The sequence below is a fragment of the Oenanthe melanoleuca genome, chromosome 19 (genome assembly GCF_029582105.1).
Source record: "Oenanthe melanoleuca isolate GR-GAL-2019-014 chromosome 19, OMel1.0, whole genome shotgun sequence".
NCBI lineage: Eukaryota > Metazoa > Chordata > Aves > Passeriformes > Muscicapidae > Oenanthe > Oenanthe melanoleuca.
In genome coordinates, this window is record NC_079352.1 from 7,776,668 (window position 1) to 7,791,291 (window position 14,624).

At 49.5% G+C, this 14,624-nt stretch overlaps 1 protein-coding gene across 5 annotated transcripts in view; it reads left to right on the forward strand.

Annotated features, from left to right (window-relative positions):
- The window catches only part of GTF2IRD1 (GTF2I repeat domain containing 1), a 69,791-nt gene that overhangs the window by 27,469 nt on the left and 27,698 nt on the right, over positions 1-14,624 (forward strand). For all 5 annotated transcript variants that reach the window (XM_056506883.1, XM_056506885.1, XM_056506884.1 and 2 more), the window contains exons 4-11: positions 849-995; positions 4,588-4,771; positions 6,264-6,538; positions 7,483-7,572; positions 8,390-8,473; positions 9,815-9,998; positions 11,181-11,206; positions 13,860-13,980. In XM_056506883.1, the coding sequence (XP_056362858.1) occupies positions 849-995; positions 4,588-4,771; positions 6,264-6,538; positions 7,483-7,572; positions 8,390-8,473; positions 9,815-9,998; positions 11,181-11,206; positions 13,860-13,980 (1,111 nt within the window). The remainder of the gene's footprint in view (positions 1-848; positions 996-4,587; positions 4,772-6,263; positions 6,539-7,482; positions 7,573-8,389; positions 8,474-9,814; positions 9,999-11,180; positions 11,207-13,859; positions 13,981-14,624) is intronic.

Here is a 14,624-nt window from a genome sequence, read left to right on the forward strand (position 1 = left end):
CTGGGATGCAGACCTTGCCTGAGCACCCTCCTTTATCTGAACCTCTGGTTCTGCCTTTCTGGATGCATGGTGGGAATTGACAGTGATAGAATTAATGTCACTGGAGGAGGGAGAGGCAGAACTTGGAGGGTGCAGATGCATTTCACAACCTTGGTAAAACACCCCAAAAAAGTGTTCTAGGGCGTGTTTCACTTCCCTGTGTCTAGTTCTGTGTGCATCCCACGTTGCTCTTGACCCATTCCCTGTGATGTCCTTTATCCACAGAAGGATCTATGAGCTCCTTCTCAAGCACCCAGGCCTGATTGCCAGTAGGAGCCTGTCGAGGATGATGAAGGAATTAGTCTTTTGTCACCAAAAATCCCTTGCAAATTACTGTGGATAGAACAGCAATAATGCATTTGTAGTGTTTAATTTGCTGTGCATTTAGAGATGCAAAGAAGTCAGTGCTGAAGATATGCTTTGTTTGAAGTTTAATGGGGGAAATTAGCAGGAAATAGCTGGTATTACTGAGCTATGTGATGCTGAAGGGTAAGAAAGCCTCCAAGAAAGGCAGATTTTCTTTTCCTGAGAGATTGAAGGCTAAGCAGATAGAAACCAGAGACTAGAAATGGGCTGCCCAATCAGTCATAGCTGTTTCAGTGTGGCTGGGTGTGAAAAGCCAGAGAAAAGGGGGCAGGCACAGGTGAGTGACCCTGCTGCTGGTACTGCCAATCCCTTTCCCTGCACTTTGGGGGCTGCTGGCATCAGCCCAGAGTGATCTCATCCCAGCTGGGCCCTGAGGTGGATGGGGACACCTGCCTGCTCTGCCCTTCACCAGAGTGACTCCTGTTTTCTGCTCTCCCCCACAGGAATCCAGCAGAGGAAGGAGCAGGATGCAGAGGTGCAGAAGAAGGCAAAGGAGTGCGGGCAGAGGGTGCTCAGGGTCTCCCCGGACCAGGGATCAGATGTGTACCTCCTCAGGAAGATGGTAGAGGAAGTGTTTGATGTGCTTTATAGTAAGAACCTTCATGCTTCCCTTTGGGGATGTGGAGTGTCCCTGGGGCTCACTGAGCTGCCCAGCACTGCTGGCAGGGGCAGCAGGTGAAATGTGCTCCTGTGTAGAGTTAGTGCTGCCCTGGGATGGGATTTGGCCACTGCTGATTAGTTTCCCAGTGCCCCAAACTGAGCCAAAAACCCCCTGGTTGGGGATGCTGGATGAATCACCCTTTGTCTCTCCTGACCAGGGGAAGCCTCTGTGATGCCCTGAGTGTGATTCACCTTTATCCCTGCCACTGCACCCACAGCACCCTTTCACAGCTCTGTGTGGAGCTCTGCAGATTCACTCTCTCTTCTCCCTGGCAAGTCTATTTAAAAAGAAAACAGGTTGTTTTCTAGCACGTGGCCCTGCAGCCCCAACTCTGAGTTCGAGGTGGTGCTGTTCCAGCACATGCATCATCCCCAGCAATGAAGCTTCTGCAATTAAATATAGATGACCATATGGCTGTTGGTATAAACCCAGTGGGTTGCAGAGCTCCTTCCAGGCCCAATCTGCAGTGGCTTGAGCAGCAGCAGCACCTTCTTCTGGCTCCCAAGGATCCCCTGGAAGCCCAAGGAGCAGCTGGCAGTAGTGGCCATGCTGCTGGCTCATGCCCTGGCAGCAGCTCTAGAGCTGTGCTGGTCAGGGTAGGAAAAGCAACACTGGCTGGGGAAAACAGCCCCATTATTCCCCCATGCTGCTGGGCAGGTTGTGTTAGTTCTGCATGATGCTTTGGGGCAGTTCAGGCCCTGTGGCTGGACCAGCTGCAGAACTGGGTGTTTGGCTTTTCTGGCAGCAGCTCCTCATGCCCAGCTGAGATTCAGGGCCTGGTGGAGCCCTGCTGGGGCTCTGCAGGTGTCCCTGAGTGCAGAGTGCAGGCTTTGCCCCTCTGTGTGTATGTGACTTGGGATGAGCATTCCCACACAACAGAAGGGGGATAACAGGAGCTCCCACAGCTCACTGCAGGAGCTGCTGCTGCTGGCTGTTGCTGGCTTCTTCCACAGCTCACAGGCAGGAAAGGGACATGGCATCCCTTCTCCCCTGGGACAGACAGTCACTGACATTTTCTGAAGCCACTTAAAGGACTTAGAGGCAAAATTCCCATTAATGGGAGCAATCAGATCCTGTTGCTGCCTTCCAAAGGTTGGGCCCAACACTGAAGGAAGGGGTGATGCAGAAGAACCAAGGGAACAGAATGGAGAGGGTGTTTTTGCTGGTGAATTCCCTCTCCAAGCTGCCAGTCTCATTGTCTGTGCTGGGACAGTGCCAAACTTTGCTGTCCTCTTGGGAATATATGAATTATTAAAACCTGACATGGAATAAATATGTAATTGCATTAGAAAAGCTTGATCTTGGTGCATTGCATGGAGTTTATGAAGCAGGCAGCCCATCCATTGGATGATTAGTAAGGCTTTTTAGGTGTGTGGGGACACATTGGCCACATCCTCAACCCAGCATAGCCAGCACTGCCATAGCAGAAGAAATTTGGGCATCCCTGGGACAGCAGTTGTGGCTTTGGCACTGGCTGTAATTCTGCCCTTGCTTCAGTAACATCAGCTGTATCCACCCTTGAGCTGCTCTGTGGCAGAACCTGACAAAGCTGCTGCTGCCCTCCCTTCATTCCCACTGGGAAGAGCCTCTCCTGCTTGAGCGGGGACAAATACACAGGAGACAGCAGATGCCCCAGGGTGATTCTGTTTGTAACACTGAGAGGACTGTGAGACTTTAACAATTATGATTCTTAGGGCTTTTTTTTTTTTTTTTTTTTTTTATCCTTTCATCAATAAGGATTGGAAACAAAAAATCTTTTAAAATGCTCAGTCAAAAAGATTCCCTCCAGAGCCAGGTAATCTCTGCAGGATGACTGATTACCAGAGGCTTCTATTAAACAGGCATTAATGATGATTATTGTCTCTTTAGCCAAACCATGAGTCTCTGTGCAGCAGAACGAGGCTTCTGGAGGTCACCTTGACAATAACACCATCCCCATAAAAATATGTTTGGGGATTTCTTGAGCACTGGGTTGATAAGGAGCCACTATGGGCATTTGGAGCTTCTCCCAGTCGTGAAGAGAGGTGGTGAAGGGAGGTGGAGAGCTGCTGGAGCCAGCATGTTGGGGCAGGGAAACTGTCAGCTTGCAGAAAGTAAACTCATGGTGTCATGGTTCAAAGGCTTATTTTGAAACTTTGGTTATTCACTTAATTAAAATATTATCAATCCTCCCTGTAAGAAGCCTTAGTGGCTCATTGTTAGTTATAATGCATTCCTTCAAAGGACATGTTGAAGAGATCACTTTTAGTAAGGGCTTGCTGGCAGTGTCACAAGATTTGCAGTGTTTCTGTAAGATTTTTTGGTGCTGGGGTTTTTTTGGGTTTGTTTCTTTGTTTGTTTGTTTTTTTAAGAAGAGAGAAAAAATAAAAGATTGAGAAGAAAATCCACAGTATAAAATCCCTCAACAACTTAAAGGTCCCATAATCTGCTCTGTCTGCCCCTCAGCCTGGAGATGAAGGTGCAGGCACTGTATCATGCCACCAGATGTTCAGCATCTGGACACTGCTTTGCCAGACAGGTTGCATTCCTGCATGGCTGTTTCTTGTGCTTCATGCTTTCAGCACCATATTTATTGATCACAGGGGCTTGGGTTGGTTTCCAAAATAATTTTTCCCCAGAGAGTAGCTTGAGGATTTTGGCCATTCCTTGAAATCCTTCAGAGCAGGCTGTTTTTCTGATGGTGTTTTGCCTGCTAAGCATAGTAGGACAGCCCTGGTTTGGGCACAGTTCTTTATCTGGTTTAGAAATTTCCTATGTAGTGGCAATGCTTGCTGCTTTGCTGCTGCCAGGGAAGGGAAAGCAATTTGTACCTGACTCCTTAGGGAGATTTTGGTGTCAGAGATAAAATGGAGCCAGAGGCACATGGTGGGGACATGGTGGGATTATGCTGCCAGTGTTGAGGGGAGCAGGTGAGAGTTCTGGGCAGCTGGAGGTGATTGTACAGTCAAATGTATTGATGTGCAAGCTGTCTGTGAATAGTGGGATGGAGGGAGATTATTGGGTTTGGTTTTTTCCTTGTCTGTCACAGTGAATCAAAGCTGCTTGACAGCAACAGCAATCAAACTGCTTTCCGTTCTTCCAGGAGGTAAAATAGGAAAACTGGCTAGAAATGAGGTTCCCAGAATATCTCAGTAAGCATGAGATAAGAATCATTGTGAGCTCCTGTGCCTTCTCTGTCAGCCCTTGGCTCCTTCCCACCTTGCTGATGGCCGTGTACCTCACTGGCATATGGCTGGGCACTCCCAGGGGTGGGCTTGTGCCAAGTGACCCCAACCGAGGATTCTGCTGTGAAACCTGAATTATGAGACATCTGCTTATTGGCTTTTATGAGCTTTTTATTAATTAGTGCTTTTAGAAGGGAATTGGAGTGCCTTGCATGCTAAGTGCAAAGGTAGGAATGGGTTTTTTCTCCTAATGATTCTGCTAGTATTTCTTGCTCTTGCATTTGCTGCTCCAGCCCAGCTCAGCTGTGCTCAGGGGCACAGGGTGTTTGTCAGTGTGTGACTCTGTCCCCTCCCCAGGTGAAGCCATGGGGAAGAGCAGTGTGGTCCCTCTGCCCTACGAGAGGCTCCTGAAGGAGCCAGGCTCGCTGGCTGTCACTGGCCTGCCCGAGGGCATCAGCTTCAAGAAACCCCTGGAGTATGATGTGAAATCCCTGATGGCCATCCTGGAGCACAGCCACAGCATCCGCTTCCGGCTAAAAAGGTAATTTTGGGCACCTCCAAGGAGCAGGGGAGCAGTGAGCCCTTGGGATGGTGTATCTTACAGCACTGCCAGATGATGACTGTGTGTGCCACAGGCAGGAGGGTGCCTCCCATGTCCCAGCTTCTCCCACAAACCTGGGTCCAGCCATGCCAAATCTAGCCTTGCACAGAGATTTGTTCGTGTTGGGGGGCTTGAGTCCATTTCAGACTCATTTCTATAAAAAGTGTGTGTAAACACACACATTAACTGCATCTTTTTATGTGTCTCTGCCAAAATTTCCACTGCGGTAAGCTAAGTGCTTTTCTGTCTCCAGAGGGATTTCCAGGGTAAATGCTGCAAGTGTCTTCCCAGGCTGAAATGGGTTTTGTAATGCCAGACAAGGAGGGAAGGGGAGACTGCAGCAGAGCAAACTCCCCCTTTTGGCCACATTTTCACAAGGGGTTCAGGACTTTTAGGTGCATTTCCCCTGCATTTGCCTGGCTGGCAGCACCTCAGATCCATTCAGAAAAATGCTGAGCATGACCAAATACCTCCTCTAAAGGCTTGATGCTTCTGGAAAATCAGGCTGAGACAGCTGAAAGTAGGACACGCAGAATTTGAGCTGTCTGTGAGCTTGTGGCTCCCTGTCTCATATGGAGCACGTTGGTTTCTTCAGTGTGAAACTCATTTTTGGGCTGACTGAGCTCCCCCTTGAATGTGCCACAGGTGCTAGGGGCTGCCATAGGCAATGGAGCCAAGTGATTGTGGTCATAAAAGGTTTTACCCCTTAAATGCACTGGGCATTGAGCTGGCTAATAAAGATGCTTTGAACTGCTGTAAGAATAACCAGCTCCACTTAAAGAAGACAAAAACCGTTTAGGTGCCTGGGGATGCTCAGGAGTTTGAGTGATGTAACTTCTGAATCATAGAACAGAGCTATAGAATGGTTTGTGTTGGAAGAGACCTTAAAGACCCTCTCATTCCAAGCCCCTGCTGTGGGCAGGGATGCCTTCCACTAGACCAGGTTGCTCCAAGCCCCGTCTAGCCCAGCCTTGAACATTCCCAGGGATGGGGCAGCTTCCCTGGGCAACCTGTGGCCAGGCCTCACACCCACACAGGGAAGAATTTCTTCCTAATATCCGACCCAAACCTACCCTCTTTCAGTTTGACACTGTTCCCTTTTGTCATGTAACTCCCTGCCTTTGTCAAAAGTCCCTTTCCAGCTCTCCACACCTTTGGGTACTGGAAGGACAGAGTCTGTTCTCCCCAGAGCCTTCTCCAGGCTGGATAATCTCAGCTCTCCCAGCCTTTCCAAAAGGAGAGGTGCTCTAACCCTGTGTTGGTCTTCGTGGCACTCCTCAGCACGGAGCCTGGCAGCCGGTGGTGCAGCATGTCCCACCCTCCCAGGCACGGCTCTTCTTGCCCATCCACATCCTTGCTTGTTGCAGCTTAGCAGTGCCATGGGCTCAAAGGAACCTGTTTTTCCCTGCTCTTCTCCCTTCCTTCCCCTCAGGCCAGCAGATGAGCCCAGCCGAGAGCCCAACCCCAACATCGAGTTAACTTGTTCCTCCCTCGCCTCCAAGGGCAGCCGAGACTCTGGTGCCAGCGGCCCCGTGGCCAAGGCCAGCGCCCAGGACGGCCCCTCCATTGCCATCACCAACCTCCTGTACTCGCTGCCCGCCCCTGCCTCCATCGACCTCAAGCAGGAGGTGTCCCCAGGGCTGCCTGGGCCCACGGCCATGGCAGAGATGAAGGTGCCTTCCTCACAGGAGTACAGCGACTGCTGTGGTAATAGCCTGGAGTTTGCTCTGGGATGAGTGCACAGTCCCTGGTAGGGGCAGGCTGAGGGGTTTGGGTGCTCCTTGGTGTGTTGGCTTGAAAGCAAAACCAGCAAGAGACTCCCAAGTCAGGAACACAATTTAATAGGAAAAAAAAATTAAATACATGCAACAGTACAAAAAAAACCACTGAGAGGGTCAGAATACAACCTGACACCCCACTGGTTAGTGCTGGTAGCAGTGGTGATGAAGTGGTCTTGTTGAAGCAGTGATCCTCTAGAAAGGTCTGGTAGCTCTTGTCCTCTGGAATCCAGTGGAAAAAGGCTGCTTTGGTGTTCCAAATCTCAGTTTTTTATCTAGGTAGGAAAGGCTTGGCTCCTCCCCCTGGGTGGGGCATCTCCCAGTGGGATGATGTAATTTTATCAGTCATGCAGTGGGACTCAATGGCCCATTAACAGGAGATATCTCCCTGGAGGAAGGATGGGTCTGAAAAATGTAAAGAACATTGCCAGATCTGGTTTTAACAGCTGGCCCATTAGCAGAGGATATCTCTCACAGAGATCAGGATCACTGCCCCACCTGGTTTCAACAGATGGGCACATCTTCACATTGTAACCTAGGACACTTGGATGAAAACCAGTGTAGAGCTTGGCTGCTATGGAAATGAGCAGAGCCCTTGTGTGCTGCACTGCCCCAGCCCTTCCCTGGGTGCCTGCAAGGTGCTGGCAGGGCACAGCTCTGGTTTTGCCCCAAAATTACAGGTGCTGCACCACCAGGCTAGAAGGGCAGCCAGAGTGGAGGCAGGGGTTGGTCTGGCCAGCTCAGCACCAGGTGTCACAGGCAGGATGGAGGAGATAGAAGGGTTGGTGGGGGACAGCAGCCAGGGTCTCGTGGTGCCTGCAGCACTGGTCAGGCTCTCATCAGCCCTTTCTCCTTGTCTCCCCTCTTGTCCAGGACAGAAATCATCAGTCCCCGGAGGTCCCCTCATCCAGAACGTGCACTCCTCCAAGCGCATCCTCTTCTCCATCGTCCATGACAAGACAGGTCTGTGTGCTGCTCCAGCAGTGAAGGAGCCTCAGTGAAAGGTGTCCCCTCTCCACATCTCTCCCCAGCAGTGTCCCTGCCTTCTCCACACTCTGCAGGGACCTGGCAGTCTGGAGGTCATGCACTGGAACCAAGACCTTCCTCTCTGCTCTGGTCCATCCCTGCCATTCCAAGGTGCTGCTGGTGGTCCTTGAGAGTGGGAATTCCCCTCTCTGCCTCCTGCACAGGGAACCAAGGCATGGCTTTGGGAGAGGCTGCTTGCCCCAACTGCAAACACATACCTGCTGAAAACCTGGCATTATTTCAAAAGGACTGAAACCCACTAGTCCCAGTGGGATTCTGCAGCAGTGCCTGGGGGATCAGCAGTGGGGAGGAGACTGCCATTTCCCCACTTCCACCACACCCAAGGGAAATGCAGCCTAAAAACACGTGCCTGCCTTAAAGAAGAGAAAAAAATATGGGTGGGAAGGTTGGGAAAGAGGAGAAGATGGAAAAGATCCACTTGTGAAAGGGCTGTACCTTTCAAGGGTTCATTCCAGGTGGAGTTGGCTCTGTCCAAGAGGGTCTTTCATTCCAAAGCTCAGAAATGTTATGGGGTCATTTCTTAGGAATCTGCTTTGCACATGCCAAGGAGAGTGCTCAGGTCTGGGCTGGAGAAGCCCAGACCTTCTCTGCCAGCCTGGCAGAATTCGCTCAGGAACAGGGAAATAATTTTTAAAGTCTTGTTCCTGCTTCGCAGCACTTTGCAGGAGAAAAGTGCATCTGCTGTGTATGAACCATATGGAAGTTTCTTATTTCTTGTATTTTGTTTTGATAGATAAGTGGGACAGTTTTATAAAAGAAACTGAAGACATCAACACCCTTAGGGAGTGCGTGCAAATTCTTTTTAACAGCAGATATGGTGAGTAGGAGTTAATATCCCATTATGCATCTGCAGTGCTTGTGGATTGCATATCATTATATAGCAATCATTTTTGTTCCCTAACACAGCAGCAGAAGCCATATGCTAGAGCTCCCTGCTCTTCCTAACACATTTAGCTCAGCAGCTCCCAGTCTCCTGAAGGTTATGTCAATATTTCTGCTTGGAGCCCCACACCATTGTCAAGGAATTTATAGCTGGGCTGTAAAGCAGCCCTGTCTGGGAATGTGGCATGCTGGATCATAGCACTTGGGCACAGGAGTGGTGTGGCAGGTAAAAAGAAGGTGGTTGTTGTTGCAGCTGTGTTTTTCTCCATCTGCACAGCTTGCATATATTGTTGGTGCTCCCTTTGCTGTGGGCAGTGCTTTTGGGGTAGCTCCTGGGCATTTGGGCAGGTGGAAGAATGGGGAATCCCATTCTGAGCCCTGGTGGGCTCTTCAGCTGTACCATCCCTGTCAGGCTGTATAGTTTGTGAGTTACAGGTGGGCTGTAGATGTGTGCTGTGCCACCTGTGAATTGAATGGGCTTGAGGCAAGCCCTTTAACTTGTGATTTGTGTTTGTGGTCCTGGAGTGTGTGCAAAGGGTAACAGAACTTAGGAGGAGACTGGAGCTTTAGGAGGAGTCTGGTGAGGAGCAGCTGAGGGAGCTGTGTGGGCTCAGCCTGGAGAAAAGGAGGCCCAGGGGGGACCTTCCCACTCCCTACAATTAGCTGAAGGAGGTTGTAGCCAAGTGGGACTCAGTTTCTTTTCCCAGGTGACAAGTGATAGAATTAGAGGAAATTGGTTCAAGCTGCTCCAGGGAAGGTTTAGATTGGGCACTGAGGAAAATTTCTTCACTGGAAGGATGGTCAGACCCTGGCAGGGTAGTGATGGAGTCACCATCCCTTGAAATGTTCAAAAAAGCAAATGGATGTGGCACTTGGGGACATGGTTTGGTGGACATGGTGCTGCTGGGTTAACAGCTGGAATCAATCTTAGAGGGATTTTCCAACATTAACAATTTTATGATTCCACATGCTGTGTAGCTGGTGAATCACAGAGCTCACAGACCTGCTGTGGTGGGTCACAGGGAGTTTGGGAATGATATTTGGGCCAGCTTACTCCTGGTTTGAGCATCACTGGGCATGTCTGGGAGTTTTGGAATTACTCAGCTGTGTTTACTGCTGCTTTCCTTTTTGTCTCATTTCCCATGGGCGAGCTGCTCCTGGGGCTCATTTCTGGGACAAGCAGAGAAGAGGGCAGAAGGCATTTGCTGTGTTTTAGCTTTGTTTTAGCATCTGACAAGGCACTTGTGTAAGTGAAAACCATGTGTTCATCTTTCAGCTGAAGCCTTAGGGTTGGACCACATGGTCCCTGTCCCATACAGGAAGATTGCCTGTGACCCTGAGGCAGTGGAGATCATTGGCATCCCAGACAAAATCCCTTTCAAAAGACCTTGCACCTATGGTGTCCCCAAACTCAAACGGATACTGGAGGAGAGGCACAACATCCATTTTGTCATCAAAAGGTGGGTGCCAGGGAAAGCAAAAGGAGCTGCATGGCTCAAGGCTGTCAGGGATTTCAGCTGTGCTTCCTCCATGCTCACAGGGTTTGTTTGGACACAAAAAACTCATTTCACCCTCTTTCGTAAAAGACAGTTGAAAGCTCTTTCCCCCTGCAAACCTCTGGTTTTCATCTCTTTGCAAGGATGTGGCAGAGCTGGGTGCACCATGATCACCCCCAAGCTCTGCCACCCTGTTTTAAGTGATCATGGGCACCAAACTTTGCTTACAGCACTTTCAGTGACATTTGGTGGATGGGGGCAATGCCCCTGGGTGCAGGGAGGAACATCCATATTCTCACAGGGATTTCTGTCCATCTTGTTTCTCCCTGATCACTTGTGCACATCCTCTGTGTCTGGTGATGAGAATGCATCACCTGCAGGCCAGGCATTGTGTCTGGGTGTCTGCCTTTCCTCTGGGCTAGGAGGAGTGGAGGTTTTCCCAGTTATCACTGTGCTTTGCAATCTCTCTTTGCTTCTGTCAGGAGAATCTGCTCTATCATACATTGGTTTATCCAGTCCCTGCTGTGCAGCACTTGTGTTGTTCCCTTCCTAGAGGTGTGAAACTGCAGCACAGAAGAATCCTGCAAAAGGCTCCCAAGGGGTCTAAAATCACCAGCACTGATGGAATTCTGGCTTCTCAGAAGGGATTAGCTTTCCTGATGTCAGTTGGTAGAGGAGCCACCTTGTCCTGCTTTGTCCAGGCTGGATCAGGTGTGGGATGTGGCCCTGGACATAGTTTGCTCCTGTGAGCAAAGTTATGGGTAGCAGCAAAATACAATATTCAGGAGACAGGTGACATCATGGTCAATGGTAATGGAAATTGAAGATCCAGCAACAGCTGCTTTGGTCCCACTGTTTCTTTTTGTAAAGCCCAGCCTATTGCAGCTTCACTTAATAAGCTGAATTAAGACAATGACTTATAAGCAGATTTAGAGATGCTTTAGTTGAAAAGCATATGCCATAAGGTTGCTTGGCTGCACAACAGGCTAAAAGACCTTTTTTAACTGAAAAAATCATTCCCCTTTTTTAGAGAATGAAAAAAGTTACTAGTTTGACTTGGTTTAATGCTATTAATTAATTAAACCTCCCATTCAGTCATTAGCAGCATCCATTTCTAATTCTTGTTTTTTTTCCCCTTTCTCCTAGGATGTTTGACGAAAGAATTTTTACAGGTATGTTCTCCAAGTCCTTTGATTTATTGCCCACAAAATTGAAAGGTTATCCAGAGAAGCAGAGTTCAAATAATGTCACCTGCAAGCAGAGGAAGTGCAGGACACATGCAGTTATGCTCAGTAAGGGGAAGCCTTGTCTGTGCCCTACACCAGGACATGCTGAGATTGCCTTTGCCTGGTATCAGTGCAAGCTCTGTACTCCCCTTAAAAACTGAGTTTTGAAGGTTTAAGTGAGAATTCCTGGTGTGTGAGGTTGGGCTGGCTCCTGAATCAGGCTGAGCCACAATACAGGCATGGTATATGTCTGTAGTTTCAGGAGGAAGGAAATCACTGCTGTATTCCTCACTGATAAATATTTTTTTTTTTTTTTTTTTTTTTTTTTTTTTTTTTTTTTTTTTTTTTTTTTTTGACTGGGAAGTGCTGGCATCGTCCAGCTGCTAACCAGTTTTTTAAAAAAATAACAAATGTTCATTTTTTCAGTGGCAGAATGGTGGGGAGAGTGTTCTTTGGCTTTCTTTGCTCTGTGCTTTTACTCCTTTTTTCTCTGAGCTGGAGAAGCCAGACTAATTCTTTACTGTGAGGGTGGGGAGGCCCTGGCACAGGGTGTCCAGAGAAGCTGCCCCATCCCTGGAAGTGTTCAAGGCCAGGTTGGACAGGGCTTGGAGTGATCTGGGATTGTGGAGAGTGTTCCTGCCCATGGCAGGGAGTGGGACAAGATGAGCTTTGGGTCTCTTTCATCCCAAACCATTCTGTGATTCCTGATGAGTGCCTCTTGGCAGGTACAAGGAGACAGGTGCCCATGGGGTCAGGCTCAGCCCACCCTCCAGCAATGCCCTCATCCCATCCTCATTCACAGCTGGAATGTGCCACTGCACCCAGATTTGTCACACCCGGGTCCTGCTGCCTGGGCTTGGCTCACAAGTAAAGACATGCTTTGGGATGGTGTTTGGGTTTCTTTTTCCCTCTGAGCTGCCAACCACACATGCTGGTAGCTCTCCAGACACCTTCTTCCCAGATATCTCTGCCAGCCACATTATCACTGTGGCCCCAGGACAGCCCCAGCCACCCAGAGGGGACTCCAGCAGAACCTGGAGGCAGTCCCACCTGCATGGGGGATTTCTTTGTCTAAAGCCATTAATGCCTTTTTTTTTCCTCAAGAAAAGGATTTCTTTAATCTCTAGCCCATCCCCAAGGGATGGAGCACTGAACTGTGTTTTTGGATGCTTGGATTTTCCTTGCATAATGGCTGCACCACACCTGGGGGAGGCATCATGTGCATTTGCACATCAGCTCTGACCTGCTGGTGGAGACCCCTGTGCTGTGAGCTTGTGGGTTACATGGCAGGGAGGTGCAGGTGGATATTTGGGGATGAAGAAGCAATCAAACCCAGCAGAAGTGAGGTGGGTGACAGGTCCCTGCAGGGCTACCAGAAGCAAAACCCATTAAACCTGGCTCTCTGTGGTTTGTGTCAGCACATCAGCTTGTGCAAAAAACCCCACATCTGCTGAGTCAGGAGGTGCCATTTCTGCAAAGACATTATTTTCTGAGTGGAGCTGTATTTTAAGTTGCCATTTACGAAGTATCCCAAAGCTTCCCCATAAAGTTTTGCTCACCCTTTAATTAAAATATCCACCACTGCTCAGAAACCTATTTTTGTTACTCCCCCGGGTAGTGGCTTCAGGCAGGCTCTGCTGATGCAAGAATAAGATTTGGTTCATAGAAAGCACAAATTAAAAGGAGCCTTTTGGACTGAAAGCAGATAAATAGTGTCTTTAAGGTTCTATATTTCTACTGATCCTTTTGCCAGAGCCCTGCCCTTTCTTGCAGGCTGGAACCAAAAGGAAAGTGGCATCAGGTTCCCATAGATGGAATTTGTTTTAGAAGGGTGAGGATATTGTGATGGTGCTTTCAGATCAGCAAAGGGCATTTGACAACAGCTGTTTAACAAGACACCTTGTGGTTTCTGCAGCCTCACAATGTAGGCTCACTCCCTCCTTCCCCCAGCCCTCATTCTTCAGCTCTTTGCTCACTTTCCCTGCCTGATTTTATTTCCTACTCTGCCTTCAGATTACTCTTTCCATCTCCAAGGTCATTGCTGAGGCTTCATTTCAGCTCCTTTCAGGTTGCTGAGGAACAGGGAAAGGAGAGAGGAAGTTTTTCATGGTGGCAGGATGCTTCTGTCCCTCTCTGTGTCACTGTGACAGATTTCTCCTGCTGCTTGGTGGGTTTGGAGCTGTGAGACAGGGCTGTCTGTGTCTCTGCAACACTTTATTTTGCCAAGCTCCCATCCAGTGCAGCACATCCCTCTCTTGGGACAGGGCTCCCTCCATTTGTGGCTTGCTCCTCCAGCAGTGATCCACAGCCCTGGGTTTTCTGACCTCTTGGAACCCTTGTCCTTCAGCCAGCCCTTTCTGGAGATGCTCTTTCCTGGCAGGGCTTCCCAGCACACACACAGTTGTGGAGAGGTTTATGCGAATGTCTTGCTGATATTTTAACATGGGAACCCAGTGGAATTGGCACCTTGAAAACCTCCTTCCCCACCCTGACCTCAGCTCTGGGACTGGGAGGGGAGCAAGCTGCAACACTGGCATGTCCAGTTGCTAACCCTGCTTTTGCTTTTCTCCCCAAACCCCCCATGCACACCTGGCAACAGGAAGCAAATTTACCAAAGACCCCACCAAGCTGGAGCCCTGCAGCCCCCCCCGGGAGATCTCCCCCGAGCCTCACCGTGGGGCCACCCTGGAGCTGGTGGGGACCTCTCAGGCCAGCAGCAGGTAAGTGGGGCTTCTGTCCCTGCTCCCTGAAAAGTGACACCCCTCAGGGAGTGGTTTTGGGGCTGTTGGTGCACACAGCAGGTTGCTGATGTGCTCATCAGTGTCCAGTGGGTGCAGGAAAGTGCCATTCAGTAAGCTGGAGCATCAGGAGATGTTCTAAGCCCATAATGGGAAGGTGGGTGATTAAACTGGTGTTGCTTTCCTCCCTAAAATATCACTGCAGTGGTACAGCACAGGAGGAGGCCAAGCAGCCCTGTCTTTTTGCAAGCCAAAAGTTTGGAGTCATTAAATTTGAGGAAAACTGGTGAAATGAGGGCCATGCCTGGGATTATGCTGGAACTGTCTCTGGTGTTAGTGCATGACCTAAAGGATTTACCCTCAGCCCACACTGTAGCAGCATCCTCCTAATTAAGTGTTGCTTGTTTGGGAAGCTCCCAGGGAACCTGACAGTGCATTCAGTGAAGGTGGGGTTAAACAGCCCAGCAGGGCAGCAGGATTTCTATGAGTGCCTGTTTCTGTTATAGCTGTGCCATGAGCTAGGCAGGTCCAGAACATGCTGGCAGCACCTGTGGAGCCTGATCACAGATCATACAGCTCTCCAACCCAGACTGGGAGATCCTGGAGGTGCTTTCCTCTTTGTAGCC